This window comes from Psittacula echo (assembly GCF_963264785.1).
Source record: "Psittacula echo genome assembly, chromosome: 2".
Lineage (NCBI taxonomy): Eukaryota > Metazoa > Chordata > Aves > Psittaciformes > Psittacidae > Psittacula > Psittacula echo.
In genome coordinates this window covers 113095773-113111777 of record NC_137737.1, presented here as the reverse complement: position 1 = coordinate 113111777, position 16005 = coordinate 113095773, and the positions used below count along the sequence as shown (strand labels likewise).

General features: G+C 40.2%; 1 protein-coding gene across 1 annotated transcript in view; it reads right to left on the bottom strand.

Annotated features, from left to right (window-relative positions):
- Positions 1 to 16005, bottom strand: part of TAF4B (TATA-box binding protein associated factor 4b) — a gene marked incomplete at both ends in the record, with an annotated part of 71325 nt that overhangs the window by 7444 nt on the left and 47876 nt on the right. Inside the window, 2 exons of the mRNA XM_080611519.1 lie at positions 3673 to 3792; positions 15606 to 15662. Of these exons, the coding sequence (XP_080467645.1) occupies positions 3673 to 3792; positions 15606 to 15662 (177 nt within the window). The remainder of the gene's footprint in view (positions 1 to 3672; positions 3793 to 15605; positions 15663 to 16005) is intronic.

Here is a 16005-nt window from a genome sequence, read left to right as displayed (position 1 = left end):
GAGGTGGGTAACAAATACACAAACCCAAAAATGCACATGAATCAAATCCAAAGGCCTCTCCCCCTCACTGTATCCAAAAGTGTCCAGAGGGACCACAATGAGAAATACGAAGATATCACCACCTCTGGAATACAAGTAGCAACAATTAACACATTTTCACAAGAAAGAGATTTTCTTACCAGGGCTTTCTCAAATTGCTCTTTCTGAACAATACCATTCAAATGTTAAGTTGCAGTGAAAAGAACAAGCAGAACTACCCAAACGAGTGTTTCCAACAAGAAGGAGAAAAGAGCTCCCATTATACTGATGCTTTTTTCTTTTTTAATTAGCCCTAGAGCATTAGCCTTTTTTTTTCCATTCCATGAACATCATGGATTTGCCCCTACTGCTTCTTCAAGTTTAGGGATACATAAGCAATAATCATGGCAAGATAGACCGCACCCTTTTTGTATTGCTTTTAGGTCCAAATTAGTTGACAAGACTCCTTGGGGCAAGAACCTGTTTATTTGTTACCTGCCACACTATGAAGTGATGTGGCTGCTGGTAAGCAGGCTTCTAGCTGTAAAGCAAATGCTTGTGTCACCATATGTGCTAGTTCCCAAATTAAAATAATCCATAACAGGTCTCCCTAAAAGACCAAGTACAGAAAGCAGAATTTCAAATAACAAGATAAAATGAACGTGCAGGAATCAGGCATTCAACTACCACAGGAAAAAGACTTTCCAGAGAAGATGCAAAGTCAGGTAGCACAGTGCAGAGAAATAGATACCTAGGGCTGAAAAACCATCCCAATTAAACACAGATACTTGCCTGTGGAGAAAGGAAACATGGTATGCTAACAAAATGCCCTTCACACTGAAACAGAAGGCAGCAGATCCATACCAACACAGTCTGCTAAGCTGCTCTCTTCCAGTACCATTACATTTTGGTACTGAATAATGAAAGGCAAATAAGTAACAAATTTGCTTACAGAGTTTCACTTTTCTTAATACATACTATAACTGATTATTTCTTCCCTGTCTCTTGAAATACCTTTAGGGCTTCTTTTTACATCAATAATGGCTTGAAACAATTCCCTTCCTTTAATTACTGCAGTAGGCAACAGTAAGAGAGGCTGAACAGAGTCAACTTTTCTCTAATATGGATGTGAGAAATACAAGCATTGTACAAAGAACATTATCCAAGGAAAGCTGAAGTCTTGAGTTAAAAAACTTAATGTGGTTAGCACCAGTGATTTCATTCAATACTGTCAGAAAACCATTCATATCCAGGAATAACTTCTTCCATCATTCCTGTCTACCAAGATATCAGGCTTAAAAAAAAGGTCACAGGAGTATTATGCAGAGATTTACTCCTTGCCATTGCAGTCAGAAAGTTCTAACATTGAAGATTACTTGAGAGTAAAGCTGTCTCTATTTGCAATTTGAAATGAGAAAGTACATCCTGCCTGTTTAAATTACTCTCAGACAGGTTGCCCAAAAAGATGATTTTAAAGATGCCCAAATGTGTATCAGCCTAAGGCCATATTGTACTTGCTTTCAGTTTCAAAGACCTCCTTTCATCTTTGAAGAATGGAATGTTGTTTACTGCTTAGGATGTTTTGCCATGTTATCATGAATGTATTACAAATGTTCTGCTTCTTGAATTAGAGTGTTTGTCAAAACCATTCTTCATTCTACATGAGAAGTCTTAAGCCCTTTATAAATCCTTCTCAGATATATTTGGACACTTAAACATCTAAATCTAAACATCCCTCTCAAGTCTGATACCCTGCATAATTTCACAAAAAAGAAAAGAAGGTCTGCAGAGAATTGCCTTCTGGTAGCATGAAGCCTAAGTACTAGGTACTGGAAGAATGCAAGATTGCATGTGAGAAAAGTAGTTTCAGTGGCAGAATTGCTTCCACCTACTGCCCTTACAATTCAGTTTAATAAAGCAACCTGTATGAGAAGCATCTTAAAATACAGCAGGTAAATTTGTGACAATGAAATACTGCCAAGGCTTCTGGTCAGTTTGAGGCATGTTATGTCCGTGTCCTTTTAAACTGGCAATGTAAATAATGGATCACCACCTTTTAATAGCAACACTGTTATCTGTCTCATTCTGGCACAATCTTACGAAGCTTTTAATAAAGCAGACACACCGCAGACGATGAGAAATAACTGAAAAGTACCTAACAGGCAGACTTGTTAAATATTCAGAAACAAATCCGGCAATAATTATAGAAAACCACTACGAAGAACAGGAATAGTTACTCGATAGAAGCTTGGGGGAAGAGGAGAAAAGGATGGGGAAAGTCATTCTTGTGCTAGACTCATTTTTTCAAGTTTTTCCAGTGGTATTATAAAAAAGTAACTATATCTTCAGCTTGATGTGAAAGTACATTAAAAAACTTCAAAGAAATGAAGAATAGCTGCTCAAAAGCTGGGAACGCTGCTTTCTGCAGCTTGTTAGCTACAAGATTCCTTCACCTGCAGTAAATGAAGCATTCAAGGAGCTAAATGTGTCTCTATGTCAGGAAAAAAATTAAAATCAGAGAAACAAGTCTACCTCGGCTCCTTAGGCAGCTCTCTTGTCACAGTCAAGGCTGAGGGAAAACCTACAGGACAGATGCCACCACTGCCTCAGTTACGCTGCAAATAACTGAGCTTCATACAAGGTCCTTACAGACTACAATATGCAAAACGCTGGAGTGTTTTCAATCCTAGCATCTATTTTAGCTTCCTAAGCCACAACAATGAAAAAGACTTGATGAAAAAGATGTAAGGTTTATCAGAAAGGACAACTTTACTGCCATTTCCTCCACATGACAGTTACTTTCCAAGCTTCTGCTCACTGTGCTCGGGTCAGCCGCCAATCAGCCATCCACTTGAGCAATATCAAGGCTTTATGAGAAAAAGGGGCAAAACTGGCAACAACACTTGAATGGCAGCCTGCAATACACTTCTCCTGTCTCCAGCCAAGATTATGGCCTCTAACAGAAGTAGGCTGCCCGTCTCCTTGGAAAGAACTTCTACAGTCCCACAGGTTTCCCAGGTCCTAGAAACTCAATCTCCAACACAACATTGAGAGATTTGTTCAGACAAAGATTTGTTAAAAGCACCTTCAAGGCAATTTTAAAATGCAGCATGAGCCAGAAAAGATAATCTGTTTTACTGCAGGAACTGAATGGCCTAGCTTTATTTATTTATTGGTTGGTGGGGGGATCTAGCCAAGGTGAACTCACAGTTCACTTGAAAAGAATGCCTATGCACTATGCGTGTAAAAAAGTCCACAGCCAAATGTGAAAGCAAGAGCCATTTCAAAAGCCATCCGAAACAGCCATTGTGAGCAAAACCGAGGGGCCATGGCAACTAGCTGCTGTGAAAGATCACCACAGCTTTGTTACCCTCCAGTGGAGATGGAAGTTTCTCTGAGCCATCATTTCACATTCAGTCCTTTACACAGTGCTCTTATCCATAGCTCTTTCTATACATACACGTATAAAAACATCCCCGTCAAATTTACCAGAAACAATCCTTTCAAGTATCTAACACACAGACTAGTTTTCTTATAGTATGTAACCAGCCATTTTGTGTAAGAGAATCCTCACTTCTTCCTACAAGGAAAGATAAAAATAATTCAGTATGAAGATTCAATGCCATGCAAGTAATTGTAAGCCATCTACAATACCTCCAGCCCAGATCCAACGTTTGCTGAATCCAGTGGTCTTTTCTTCCTTGATCCAATGGCTGCCAAAGCTGTGAGGTTGGCTTCTCTTTGTTGCATTTGGGCTAACTCCAACTGTTGCATCTAATTAAAAAGAAAACACCTACATTAATTATGACACACAGTATTGTAAAGGTCTTGCTCTCTTCATGGCAACTTCAGACGGCACTGCAGCCCCTACTGAAGGAATGTATTTCACAGGATCTTCTCCTGCCTTTCCAGACACTTTTGACAAATTCCAGTACTCAGTCATGCTCAGAGCCTTGAAATGCTAACGACCCTACAGGTAGCACTGGGTAAGCAACTCTTTTCATGGAGTCTGCATCGCAGTATCAACGTGGCCTTAACAGGAGCCTCGCTGATGATTCCTCAGCTCATAAGCTTTGCCATTTCTGATTAATAGAAAACATTGATCAGAACTGGTTTGAGGCCAGATCAGCATTAAAATTTGAAGTTACTGAGTTCTTTGAACTGGGCATACTCTTAATTCAAAATCTCAATTCATGACTGCACAAGCAAGCCATTCAATTTCTTCATGCTGTATTACCTGAACCCAGCACCCAATGTTGTTATTTTGAAGCATCTTATAATCCAAGTGAACAGGATGCTGTCAGTTCACTTTTTTCTTTTCTCAGAACACATCTGAATGTTCAGGCATACCTGAAGCAAGTTAGAGATACACTGCATGCATCTATTCTCACTCATCTCCAAAAGCTGTTCAACAGACAAAAATCCTTAGAAACATCCCCTCAGGTAAACTTGGGATGGGAGAAAACCCCATAGTCAAGAGGATTAAGGAAAAAAAAAAGTTTTATTCTGAATTCCAGGTACATACTCCTTCATTCTGTTTGATAACTACAGATACCAGGTGCCTCAGAGCTCAAACTAGTCAAGTCTGCTAACAGATTTAGTAGCTTGGACTGGCCACCTTAACAATGCAACCACACTGCTTTCAGATCTGCTAGCTGTCCCACTTGGAGCATGGGTGGAAGGCAATGATCTCTTCTCTGTAGAGAAGGAAGCTTTTCGGTTTACTCTGGTTGAGGTTATCCTTAAACATGAACTTCTGGGTTTGATGCTAACCCTTCGGTGATCTGACATACAACTAGAGCAGCTCGCTAGCCCATGCTCATGTTTCAGCTATGAAAACAACACTGTTTGCAAGTCAGCTTTGATCACACTATGTAGGCTTTTACTTACAGAAATGCAGTAGTGCTTTTTCAGTGCTAGATACCATCATTCACTTACCAGGCAACCTATTCTTACTTTTGTATGCAGAGAAATCACTTATAACTTTATTTATCAGAATTAATTCCATTCTGAGTGGGGGTTTGTTTGGCCTTGTTTTAAAGCATGCAGAATTGCTTTCAATAATATTTCAGAGACTGTAAGGTTTTACGTCCGTTAAACTTGGAAACTTCCGGCGTTCCGTAATTGTCTGAGGCTACCTCCAGCCAGCCTACTTGCATAAAATGCAAGTCAGGAAGACACTGCAAACAATCAGGGATGGGGGAAAACAAGATTACATCCAAAGTAGTAACCCAAAACTTCACAAACTGTGTGAAACACTGAGGCCTAGGAACTATTTTCATGTGACATCTTCATCATTGCCTGGGTTGATTGGGAGCAATAAAACACCAAGATTCTTTAGCAGAGGCACGTGTTGACTTCCAGCCCCACCTGCCCAGGCCTCCAACACCTGCAGCCACCCCGGCTTACAGGCAGCTACAGAGCATCCCTGTAGAAGTACACCTTCCTATTAGCAATGTAGTTCAGTCGTCACAGTAGTTGCACATACATCACAGTGTTCTTGCCAAGAGAAGAGGCGTTACAACATGCCATGCACATGGCATTCCTCTGGGGCAAATTTCCAAAAGGCTACAGTGGCAAAGAAAGCCAGAAAGGGGAAGATTATTTGCTTTACTTTTTAAGAATCATTACACTTAAAATGAAGAGGACTTTTAAAACCATTAAACTTAAAAAAAGGAAACAAACCAGAAACCTTTATTAGCCTAACTTTATGCTTCCATTCCTGGGAGTCATTAGAAAACATATCCCCCCCTCCTCTCCATCAACCCTACAAAACACATAAAACCAGCTCAAGTGTAGTTAAATATGTCAAAAAGGGGTGGCTGCTGAACATTTGCTTGAAGAGCATTGAAAGAAGACCCCATCACCTTTTTTACAGCTGATGTTCATGGCCAGCCATGGTAAAGACTAAGAACAAGGGACATTTTACAAGGGCAGGTTGTGACAGAACAAGGGGAAATGGCTTTAAACTGAAAGATGGGAGGTTTACATTAGGTATTAGGAAGAAATTCTTCACTAGGAGGGTGGTGATGGACTGGCACAGGTTGCCCAGAGAAGCTGTGGCTGGCAGTGTTCAAGGCCAGGCTGGACAGGGCTTTGCGCAACCTGGACTAGTGGAAGGTGTCATGAAACTGGATGATCTTTAAGTTCCCTTCCAACCCAAACCATTTTGATTTCATGATAATACCAAGGGGCTTTGGGCTGGCAATCAGCACGAGGTACAGGGGACTGAGTGGATTGAATGCCTCTTAGCAGAGTGGCAGAACGTCGCTCCAGCTGAGGACTGGCTAGTGCCTGGGCAACATCCCCATTTACCCCACACGATTTGAACTGACAAAGCATGCTGTCACCACAGACACCCTGCAGAAGCAAGCACTGCTGCTGGAGGGCAGTGCTGGCAGATAACCAGACAGGATGACACTTGGTGAACAGTAAGGAAAAGATGACCTTTCCAGAAAAAGGAACTGGTGCACCTTTGACAATGCAGTTCTCAAGACAATGCTGGAAATGCATGTTGTCATCTACTCCCCTCAGTACATTTTCAACCTTGCAAACAGTCAGAGGATTTTTCAAATCAGGCAGAATCTCACCATGATTTTGGAGCAAAAGGAAAAAAGAAATCATAGTCTTGTTGCATTCTAGGCATCTCGGGGATTTTTCTGAGAACCTAATTAAGACAAATGAATTTAAACACTCAATCTCCATAATGGACTCAACAGATCCCCATTAAGCAATATGGGCAGACATCCAAATTACCCTGCTGAAGCCAGCAAAAATCATTTTTTCCTCAAGTTTTGTTCCATTAAATAGTGTGAGATTAAGTGTCCAAACATTGTGTGAGCAGTGAAAAGCACAGGATCAGGAGAAGACAAGCAGATAACGTCAAGGGATACCCGAGGATACTGGCTGGCTAAATACTGCCAGATCTTCCTAAACCAGTTTAGGAAAGAGCAAGAGGCAACTATGTAGAGCCAAATCTGTCTTTAACAGTTTTGTAGCACACACGTTAGGGCAGAAAGAGCACTGCAGCAAGTGAAAGACAGTAAAAGTAGTATATATACTTTATTAAAATACAACATAGAGAGGCTGCATCTAGTATTGTTTCTCTTCCAGGGGCCAGTTTTATTAATATTGGTGTCTCTGACTAAAATAGAATATAAATAGAAACTGTCATACCCAGGTTTGTATCTTGAAACTAGATGATTTTTTTTTCCCCTTGAAGATAGAAGTGTGTAATGGCAACTCAGGAGGAGCAAGGGGAACTTGCACCATACATTACAGCCACAAACAACCAGGTTTCCCCTCAATCAAACCTACTTGGATCTGCTGAAAGATGCTGCTATTCCAACACAACACAGGAGTCCAACGCATGTTCTGTTCAAAATTCATTCCTCAAGATGAGCATTGAGAGGGGACAGTCTCCAGGCAAGAAGCAAATGAATGTCCATGCTCCTTCTCCCCCCCTTTCCTATTTTTACATATGCTAAGAATTGCAGTACAAAGAGTTTTAAAAACTTGTATATAAAGATCAAATTGCTATGAAAACGTTTCAGAACTTGTAAAATAGTCTTTGTTGCTGCTGGCCTTTTTAATAATAAAAATAGGGTTTAAAGTCTGGTCTTGCAGCAAGCTGGAATCTCTAGGGTGACACAATAACCGTTTTAGTTAATCTGACCTGCAGCACAAATCAAGAAATAAGGTATGATTTAAAGTCCTCCCTTATAGTGAAATGGCATTTGCAGCATGGCTGTAATCACACAAAATGAAAGGTTTTAAAATTGACCTCTCTGTTCTGTACTCAATCCTCTACTGAGAAAAATATTTCTTTTCCTGCTCACGGAAATTCTATCTCACTTATGTCTCATACTCCACATTTCAGAAAATGTGCAAAATCTATTTTTACTACTACACCAGTGACATTTTTGTGGCATTTTAGTATTAAAAATTAAATTTCCAGTTGCATGAGAAGACAAGAAGTACTTCAGCTATGAGATGCTGAGACTTTTTTTTTAAAGCAATACTGCAAGTTAGTTTCAAACTCTACCTGTTATGAAGTGCACGGTGTGAGACTGTTCACAGTATCAGAGCTCTATTAATACAAGTCATGGAAATTCTGCAAGATTTTCCTTAAGCACTGTTTCCCTAACAGGAAGAATCCCTTCAACACAACTGAAGTATTTGGTATAAGCTTTCATAGAAGACAAAGCACATGAAACCTTTGCTCTCTAGATCTTCAAGAACAGTTTTATTGGGGAAGGTTTACCTTTAGAAAAAGATAGACATAAGAAATTAAGCATCTGTATTAGCCAGGGCTTACAGAGCAGTAATAGGACTGGGGTTACAGAAAAACCAAAACAGAAGGCACTTGTCCAGCACAATGCTGGCAGACAACATACATCTGAAGAAATTCATACCATTGTCCACTTATACAGGAGCTTCAATACACAAAGTGCTAGGAAATAAATGAAGCGATTTCTTATCTCTACTTAGAATGCTAGGAATTTATACTTAAAAAAACTAAAATAGTCTTGGCAATGCAATAACAAATAAATACAGTAATATGGTTGTAAATGAGCTCAGAAGAAATGCTGGTAAGACAGATGGAGAGCCTACACACCACAGTTCTTGACTTGGTTATAATTAATGTAAGGGAAAGACTAAGAAGTATATGTACAGGATACTGGGTTTAATATGAAGCAGAAAGTGGGGATGTCTCCACATGTGACATTGTAGGCTGATAAGAGAATGGGACAGATTAAATAAATATTTAAAGTAACAGAAGAACTGGCAGGAAAGGGAACCAGGGAAGGCTGAAGACAAGTTAATGTATGCCTAAGGGTTATGTGTGCTATCCAGCAATAAGTACATCAGGAGTAATAAAAGCACTAAAGCAGATGAACAAGAATTTGTATAAGACTTGCAGGGGGAAAAAAAGCAAGGAATATAGGCATACCAAAGAGGCAGAAGCTTTCTGCTTCTTTGTTCCTGCTTCCACAATAAAAAAAAAAACAAAACAAACAATAAATTAATTAACATTAAAATTCAAAGTACATCAAAGCAACCATCAACATGTATTTTTAATAGACTGCACCAGTGAAAAAGGAATCTAAACACCTACATGGGCCTTTACTGTAAATTTTAAAGAACTAAATACTGAGGTGCCTTTTAAGTGGGGCCACATATCCCACTGAAATGACTTCTCTCTCTTCTTTCTCTTCATTATTTTTTCTGACTAGCTTTTCCAAAGTTTCACTGGGTTTCATTGTGTCCTCCATTTAGCACTTTGGAAGTTTTCCGCTCTTCTCAGTTGCTTCTGCCTTCATTGTCTTTGGAAGAAAGCACTCCAATTTTTTTCAAATTCCCTTTAAGCATTTTATGGAACTTGCGACAAAAATGAAAAATAAACCTTAAAAATCTGTTTTCAATCCCAAGACTCTCGCACTGGTTGTCATTACTGCCTCCAGCCTCTACCTTTCCTGTACAAAACTTTTTGCCCTACAGGTTGAATGCAGCTGAATAGCAGACTTCTCATATGGGGGGCATTCTCTGAGGAAAACTGACATTTGAAAGCTGCATATTTAAACATTTACCATTCTCTGCTCTTGCCTATAATGCAATTTCTCTTCTCGCAATTGCTTCCTTTCAAACTGTTTTAATTAGCCATACAATTAGTTTCCACTGACTTTTCCCTCTGTTGTAATTTAGATTTAACAGCAGAAAGGCAGAATAGCGTGCATTGGTTTAATATGCGGTCCTAACTTATAATAGGGACTGTATGTAATTCTGTAAATTTCTTTCAGGTTAATATTCCACATATATGCTTCAGTGGTACAACAGGCCCTACCATGGCTGCATTCCCCGAAGTTCAGGTGCCTTGTCTGTCTAGGAACTGAAGGGTGCAATAGGATGCTTTGGATAGCAACAGTAAATTTCTCAAGGATAGCCATGAAGCAACCTACCCACAGGGTTGGGGGGAAAGAAATCCTTCAGCTGTTATCTGATATTCCCTAACAAATAAATAATTAACTCCCTATACAAATTTAAGGGAAAAAAATCCAGGGTGCAGTGACTTCCTGACTCCTTGTTCTTCTCCATTCTTCAATTTCCCAGGTGTGGAAGGTATGTTGCCTTTTACCAATGTTCTGGTTTGTTTAACAATTACTGATGCATTTCTGTGTATTCTAGACCACCTGGAGCATGCCATGCGTGATCCCATCAGCTTGCCTTGCTTCAAGGACCAGGGAACTTCCAGGATATCTAGCATCCAGCAATGAGCTCTTTACATGTGTTTTCAGACACTGTCTAGGCTACACTTTTATTGCAAGACCAAGAAAGCGGCTGCAGCACACCTCACCAAAGCAGTATATTCTGTAGTTTTTGTTTCAGATGCTATCACTTGTGAGACGGCTGCTCAGTGACTGTCAGCAGACCTGCATTACCACAATGGGACAGTGTCCAACCCTTGCAAGACATTACTTTAAAACCAATCACAGTTCTCCCAAATACATGGTATTTTGAATGATTTTTATCTTCTGCAACACTGCGTATTCATTCACTCATGCTTGAGGTCTCAAAGCAAGAGAATGTTTAAGACTCATCTTCCACCCGCAGGTTTCTCCATCTCATCATGCAGTTCACCCAACACTTGTTCTTGGCACAGAACTCTCTGGCTCTCCATTTTCATCGTTTTGTCATACTTTTAGTCCTAAAATTTCCTCTATTAGCAAGTTTCTAATCCAAGGCCATCCTTTCAGCTCATTACATGTCCATTATAGTCTCTCAGAGAAACTGAGAAAAGACTCTTATTTGACAATCCAAGAACAGGCTTAATGGAGTTTTGAGGGAGCTTTTGGTTTTCATCAGATGAAAGACAGTTGCTACCATCTTTCAGATGGTTTTAGGATATTTGATGCAGTATCTCAGCTGCTGTTTTCTTACACTCCTTCCAAACACCAATATGAATGCCACATAAACGGGATTTGGTTCACCTTTTAGCTTGCTTGATAATCTAGCACTATACAGGATTTCCATTCCTGACCTTCTGCAAGACTCATAACACAAAATCTCTGATGACAGTCCTTTGTGATTTGTAGGGCTACACTGCAGGTAACAAAATGTATGTTTGTTCAATAACCATGTCTGTTTTTTTTGTTTTCTTTTTTTTCCTCAAAACATGCAGAAGGAGGTAATAAACACTAACAGAACAATAAAGATTATATAAATCAGATAATTAAGCAGAAGCTCTCAGGATGTCACTAAAGGCTCATAAAAAGCCAACCGATCACAATGAGATGTTATTTTGCTCACAGTATCTTCTTTGCTTTTTTGAGAGGCTGTAGTTAACTAGGGAGTTTCCTTTTCCCCTGCCACAAGAGTGGTCTGAAAGAATTTGAACCATTAAGTCCAGAAGACTAAACATAGAAGCAGCACAAGAGGTGTGGGGGAAAAAGGAAACAATCAGCTTGAAAACATGGGTTGGAGACAGTAGCGAGAGCAGCAAAGAATCAGGTTACTTGTTATCTGAGAATGAGAGAAGAAATAAGGGGAAGAGTTAGGATGGAGAGATGAAATCGGCAAAAAGCCCAGATCATTTTTGAAAAAGATACTACAGACAACTAAATTTCAGTCATTACTATATAGCAACCAGGAACTCTCTGGAATCATGCAGGCTTTTTGTTTTATGTTTTTGATAGGGTTTGTTTTGCTGCTGCAAGAAAAACCCTCAGGTTTGCTATTTTCCTCCCAGCCAGTTGATGCTAAAGGTATTGAATTTTCTCAGCACCTCATCTACTGCCGTCTTGTGACATCTGTGTCAAAACCGTAACAGGGAAATGCACAAGTGCATCAAGCAGGCAGAAACAAGGGAGGATCTGTGCAGTCATAAGTGAGCAGAGCTGCTTGAAGAGCAAGGAATGGGGCAGGTAAGTCTGCTGTCCATCAGGTGCTTGCTCCACATGCTCTCTCCCTTAATCCAGGATGTGGCTGCTCACCTCTATCCAATGATAGATGCTGCAAGGTGCCACAAGGTAAGAGCAGAGGAAGGTAGATACTACAGAATAAGCAAAGATGCTATCAGTATGATACCTGCTCAACCCCAAGCAGCAATCTTGCACACATACAATCTGAAACATTTGTCCAGGTTCAGCCTTAAGCTTCCTGAAGCCATATTACAAGCACACTCACTTTTACAAAAGATTAGGGTTTATATTTAAATTTACAGTACACACTGCTTAATACTGACATTTTCACAGGTCTTCTGGGATGCACTGTTCATATGGCATACTTGCACATTTGACAGTATCCTACACATGGTCAATTTAAGTAAACTGATTTCAGAAAAGGCATGAACCCAGAGGAAGTATAAATACAGCTACAAGAATTGCATCAAGTGAACATATTCTTTGTAGCTGGAAGTACAGTTAAAAGTAGAAGAGGAAATAACAGAAGGCACCTAAAACCAGTTACGGTTTAAAAGTACAAGCATCAGGGACAATGCGAGGACTGTATCCTCTCAGCTTGAAGAGACAGATAAGGCTAAATGGAAAGCAGGGGTCATTTACCCAGACTTCAGGAATGGTGTTGCACAAAGAGCAGGCCCATGAGGTGAGAAAGAACAAAATTCTTGAGTGCACAAAGGAGCAGCTTGGGGCAAGCCTTGCAGCTGCCTCAGAAGGAATGCACACTTTCCATAGGTATTAAAATCTGCTGAAACAGGTAAAAGGGGAAAGCAAATAAAGACTTAATTCATAGCAAGCTACATAGACTAAGAATATAGGAAAGTAAATGACTTGGCATAGTGGAAGTTGGAGGCAATAGGTCATGCAAAAATGAATGAAAAGGTCACAGCAATTATGTATAGCCTTTCGGATAAAAGAATCCACTGCAGAGTCTCTGGATATACTTCCAGCAATGTTAAGATGTTGCCTCCAGCTAAAGGATGACAGCACATCCTGGATTTGTAAGTATTCATTGTTAGGATGTACAGCCTGCATTTTGGGAAACTTCACTTTAGAACATGCTCCAGTGCCATTACCCCACACCCTCTCCCTTCCCCTGAGGCGTCATCATCAACAGATAAAAGACAGCTTTAAGGAAGGAAGGTGCATATTCATTTTTAAAGAACTGTAAGCAGACAGTCAGATCAGGCTTTCCAATGGATACTCAACCAGAGTGGCCTGAAAAAGGTCTGATTCCAGCTGACAGAGGTATCTAAGATCCCGTTTGGTTTCTTAGGAGCAGACTATAATTCCAACATGATAAGACAGACAGACAATGGTGAGCCATTCCAGGCTTTCATCCCAGTATACTGTACTTCTGCATTACCAGTTTCAGCCTTGGGAAATTTGTTGATTCTTATTTTGTTCTTATTCCAGCTCTACTTATATTTTTTAAAGCAAATGTGTGTTGACTATTTATATCCAAACTGTCAATGAAGCACCCAAACTAACCAGCTACATTTGGGCTCACTTCCCCTCAAGGTTGAGATGGTCTCACAGATAAGAAAACACCCCTGGCACAGAAGGTGGGCTTCCCACGTGGCATGTGAAGCCTGGAGAAGTTCTGCTGCCTCATTCCCAGAGAACAAAGCAGCAGGACAGAGGGCAGTACAATACCGACACAAAGATCTTTGTTGTCCAAGAGGCACATCTGCTGCTGCTGCTTTTGGAGAAGCAGTTGGAGACCATCACTCGGAGAGCAGCACAGCATGGAGAAATAATGCAGTACAAGTGCGATGAAGGCTGTGTTAGTCTGGCACAAGATAAGATGCATTGAAGCAGGTCAACTTGAGCACTTAGTAGAACACCAAGCGCTAAACTTAAATACCTTCTCCACTCCATTAGCTCTTTTTCTGTACACCTAAATGCCACTTTTTAAAAGAGATCCAAAAAAAAGACCCAGATCACATACCTAACTTCTGTCTGTCCTAAATATCCAAATCACTGAGTATTTTTCAAGATGATAGAATCATAGAATGGTTAGGGTTGGAAAGGACCTTAAGATCATCTAGTTCCAACCCCCCTACGAACACATTAGAGGAAAAGAGAAAAGAAGCTGCGTGAATTAATTGCTTTGCAGTGTTGTATTAAAAGAAAGAATCTCTAGAAATGCCCAAATGATACAGAGGTAAAGCCACCTACAAAACAAATTAGCATCACCAATTGAATGTTGATACTGGTGGCACTAGAGGCAAACTGGGAAGGGCTTTAGGGCAACTCTGTACTCATAGATTGGAAGAATGAAGAAAGAGTTATAAGCAGAAAGAAGGAATTAAAAGAGAGATAATAAAGCAAGTTCCTTCTCTCCCCTCTTATTTTACAAATTTCTTTTACTATGGTGCAAATCCAGAGCATTGATTCTAATACTATTTTACTGGATTTCCATTTGTTTTGCCTGGGCTTCTACATTAATCCAAACAATAAGGGCCTTTAAAGCATTCATAAATAACCTGCTGCTGCTGCTGGCACCTAAGAGCCAAGTGCAGCAATGTTAAGCAACAACGAATTTCATAGTTCAAGAGGCACAGTTAAGGAAAAAGGTTGCTCAGAAAATCACTCTCATTTAGCACAAAGATCCTTAAAAATTGCATGAAATCAGTCAAGTAACTATAGAAACCAATTTCTTCAGCTCTGTATCACACGTCTCACACCTCAATTGTCTTTATTATCGTCTGCTGTCAGATCCTTAATCAGAAATGTGAACAGGCTTGATGATTTATTCAGCAGGGAAAAGAATCTGTAGGTCAAGTGAAAAATTTCACACACACATACACATGCACACACATCTTCAACCTTAGGTACTTTCATTTCATTCTGTTCCCAGTAGCTCTGGGGGCAACTCCAGTGAGATCCAATATTAAGGCTCAATTAAAATAAGCTCCAATTAGTGGAGCTTTTTTCTCCCAGGCTAGAAAAGTCAGGAAATGGATATTGGGAAATGTAAAAAGTCAGCTACTGAGAGGAGGCTGCAGACATAAATGAACTTATTTGTTGATTTCTACAGTTGCTATGCAGAGGCCTCTGGGAGTAAAAGCTTAACCAGTCTAAGCTATAAACTAAAACCCCTCCAGCTAAACATGAACTGTGTGAAACAAGGGCTCCATTCCAGAACAGAAAACTGCTGGGCCCAGAAAATTAAAAGCCAGAGGCGTTTTCCATTTAAAACTAAATCCCAGTACCGCCTCCCAGCCAAAGAATTATAAGCAGTATCAGATTTACAAAACGAACAATTACCCTGGAAAAACGTAGCCTATTGTACAGTCCCAGATGCTAAATCTCAAAGTTTCTTTCTTTTTTTCTTTTTTTTTTCTCTAATCCCACATTATATTCCTACCAAGTGAACTGCTGCAGTTTACAAAGGACCATTTCTAGACAGGACTGAAACTACAAAAATAAAATGTTAAGAAAGAGAGCTCATAATTCATTGACCTCATTTGAAGCACTGCCCTTGCCTGTGGCAGTTCCTGTCCTTCCCCAAGGCCTCTGCAAATGGTATGCAGCAGCAAAATAAACCCTGACCTAATTGCCAGGACAGGGCTGCCAACCTTCTCTCAACACACAAAGGCAAGCATGGTAACTGGAAAGTCCTACCTCTTTTGCTTTCTGCTTTAACCGCAGTTGCTCTGGATCTTCTTTATTGGAACGGCTCTACCAAAGGAAAAGGGAAAAAAATTGAACAGAAATTACTGGCATCCAAACACCATCGTATCCGTTAAATATTTAATAAATGACAATTTTCTCTGGTGATTGAAAGATTTAGCTCCAGGGGCGAATGCCTCAATCCAGACTGGCTTCCCTCCCCCTCCACACACATACACGCACCCCCCTCCTCATCTGGGCCAGCTGCCTCTGCTCTAGCCTGAAGCAAGATTAAGCTGAAAATGATGCTAACACTGTCAGTCAGGTCCAGTCTAGGCATGATGTTGTTCATGTCAGCAGCAGACACTTACAAAGGACAGGAAGTATAGGAAAGAAAGGGAGTCATACTCAT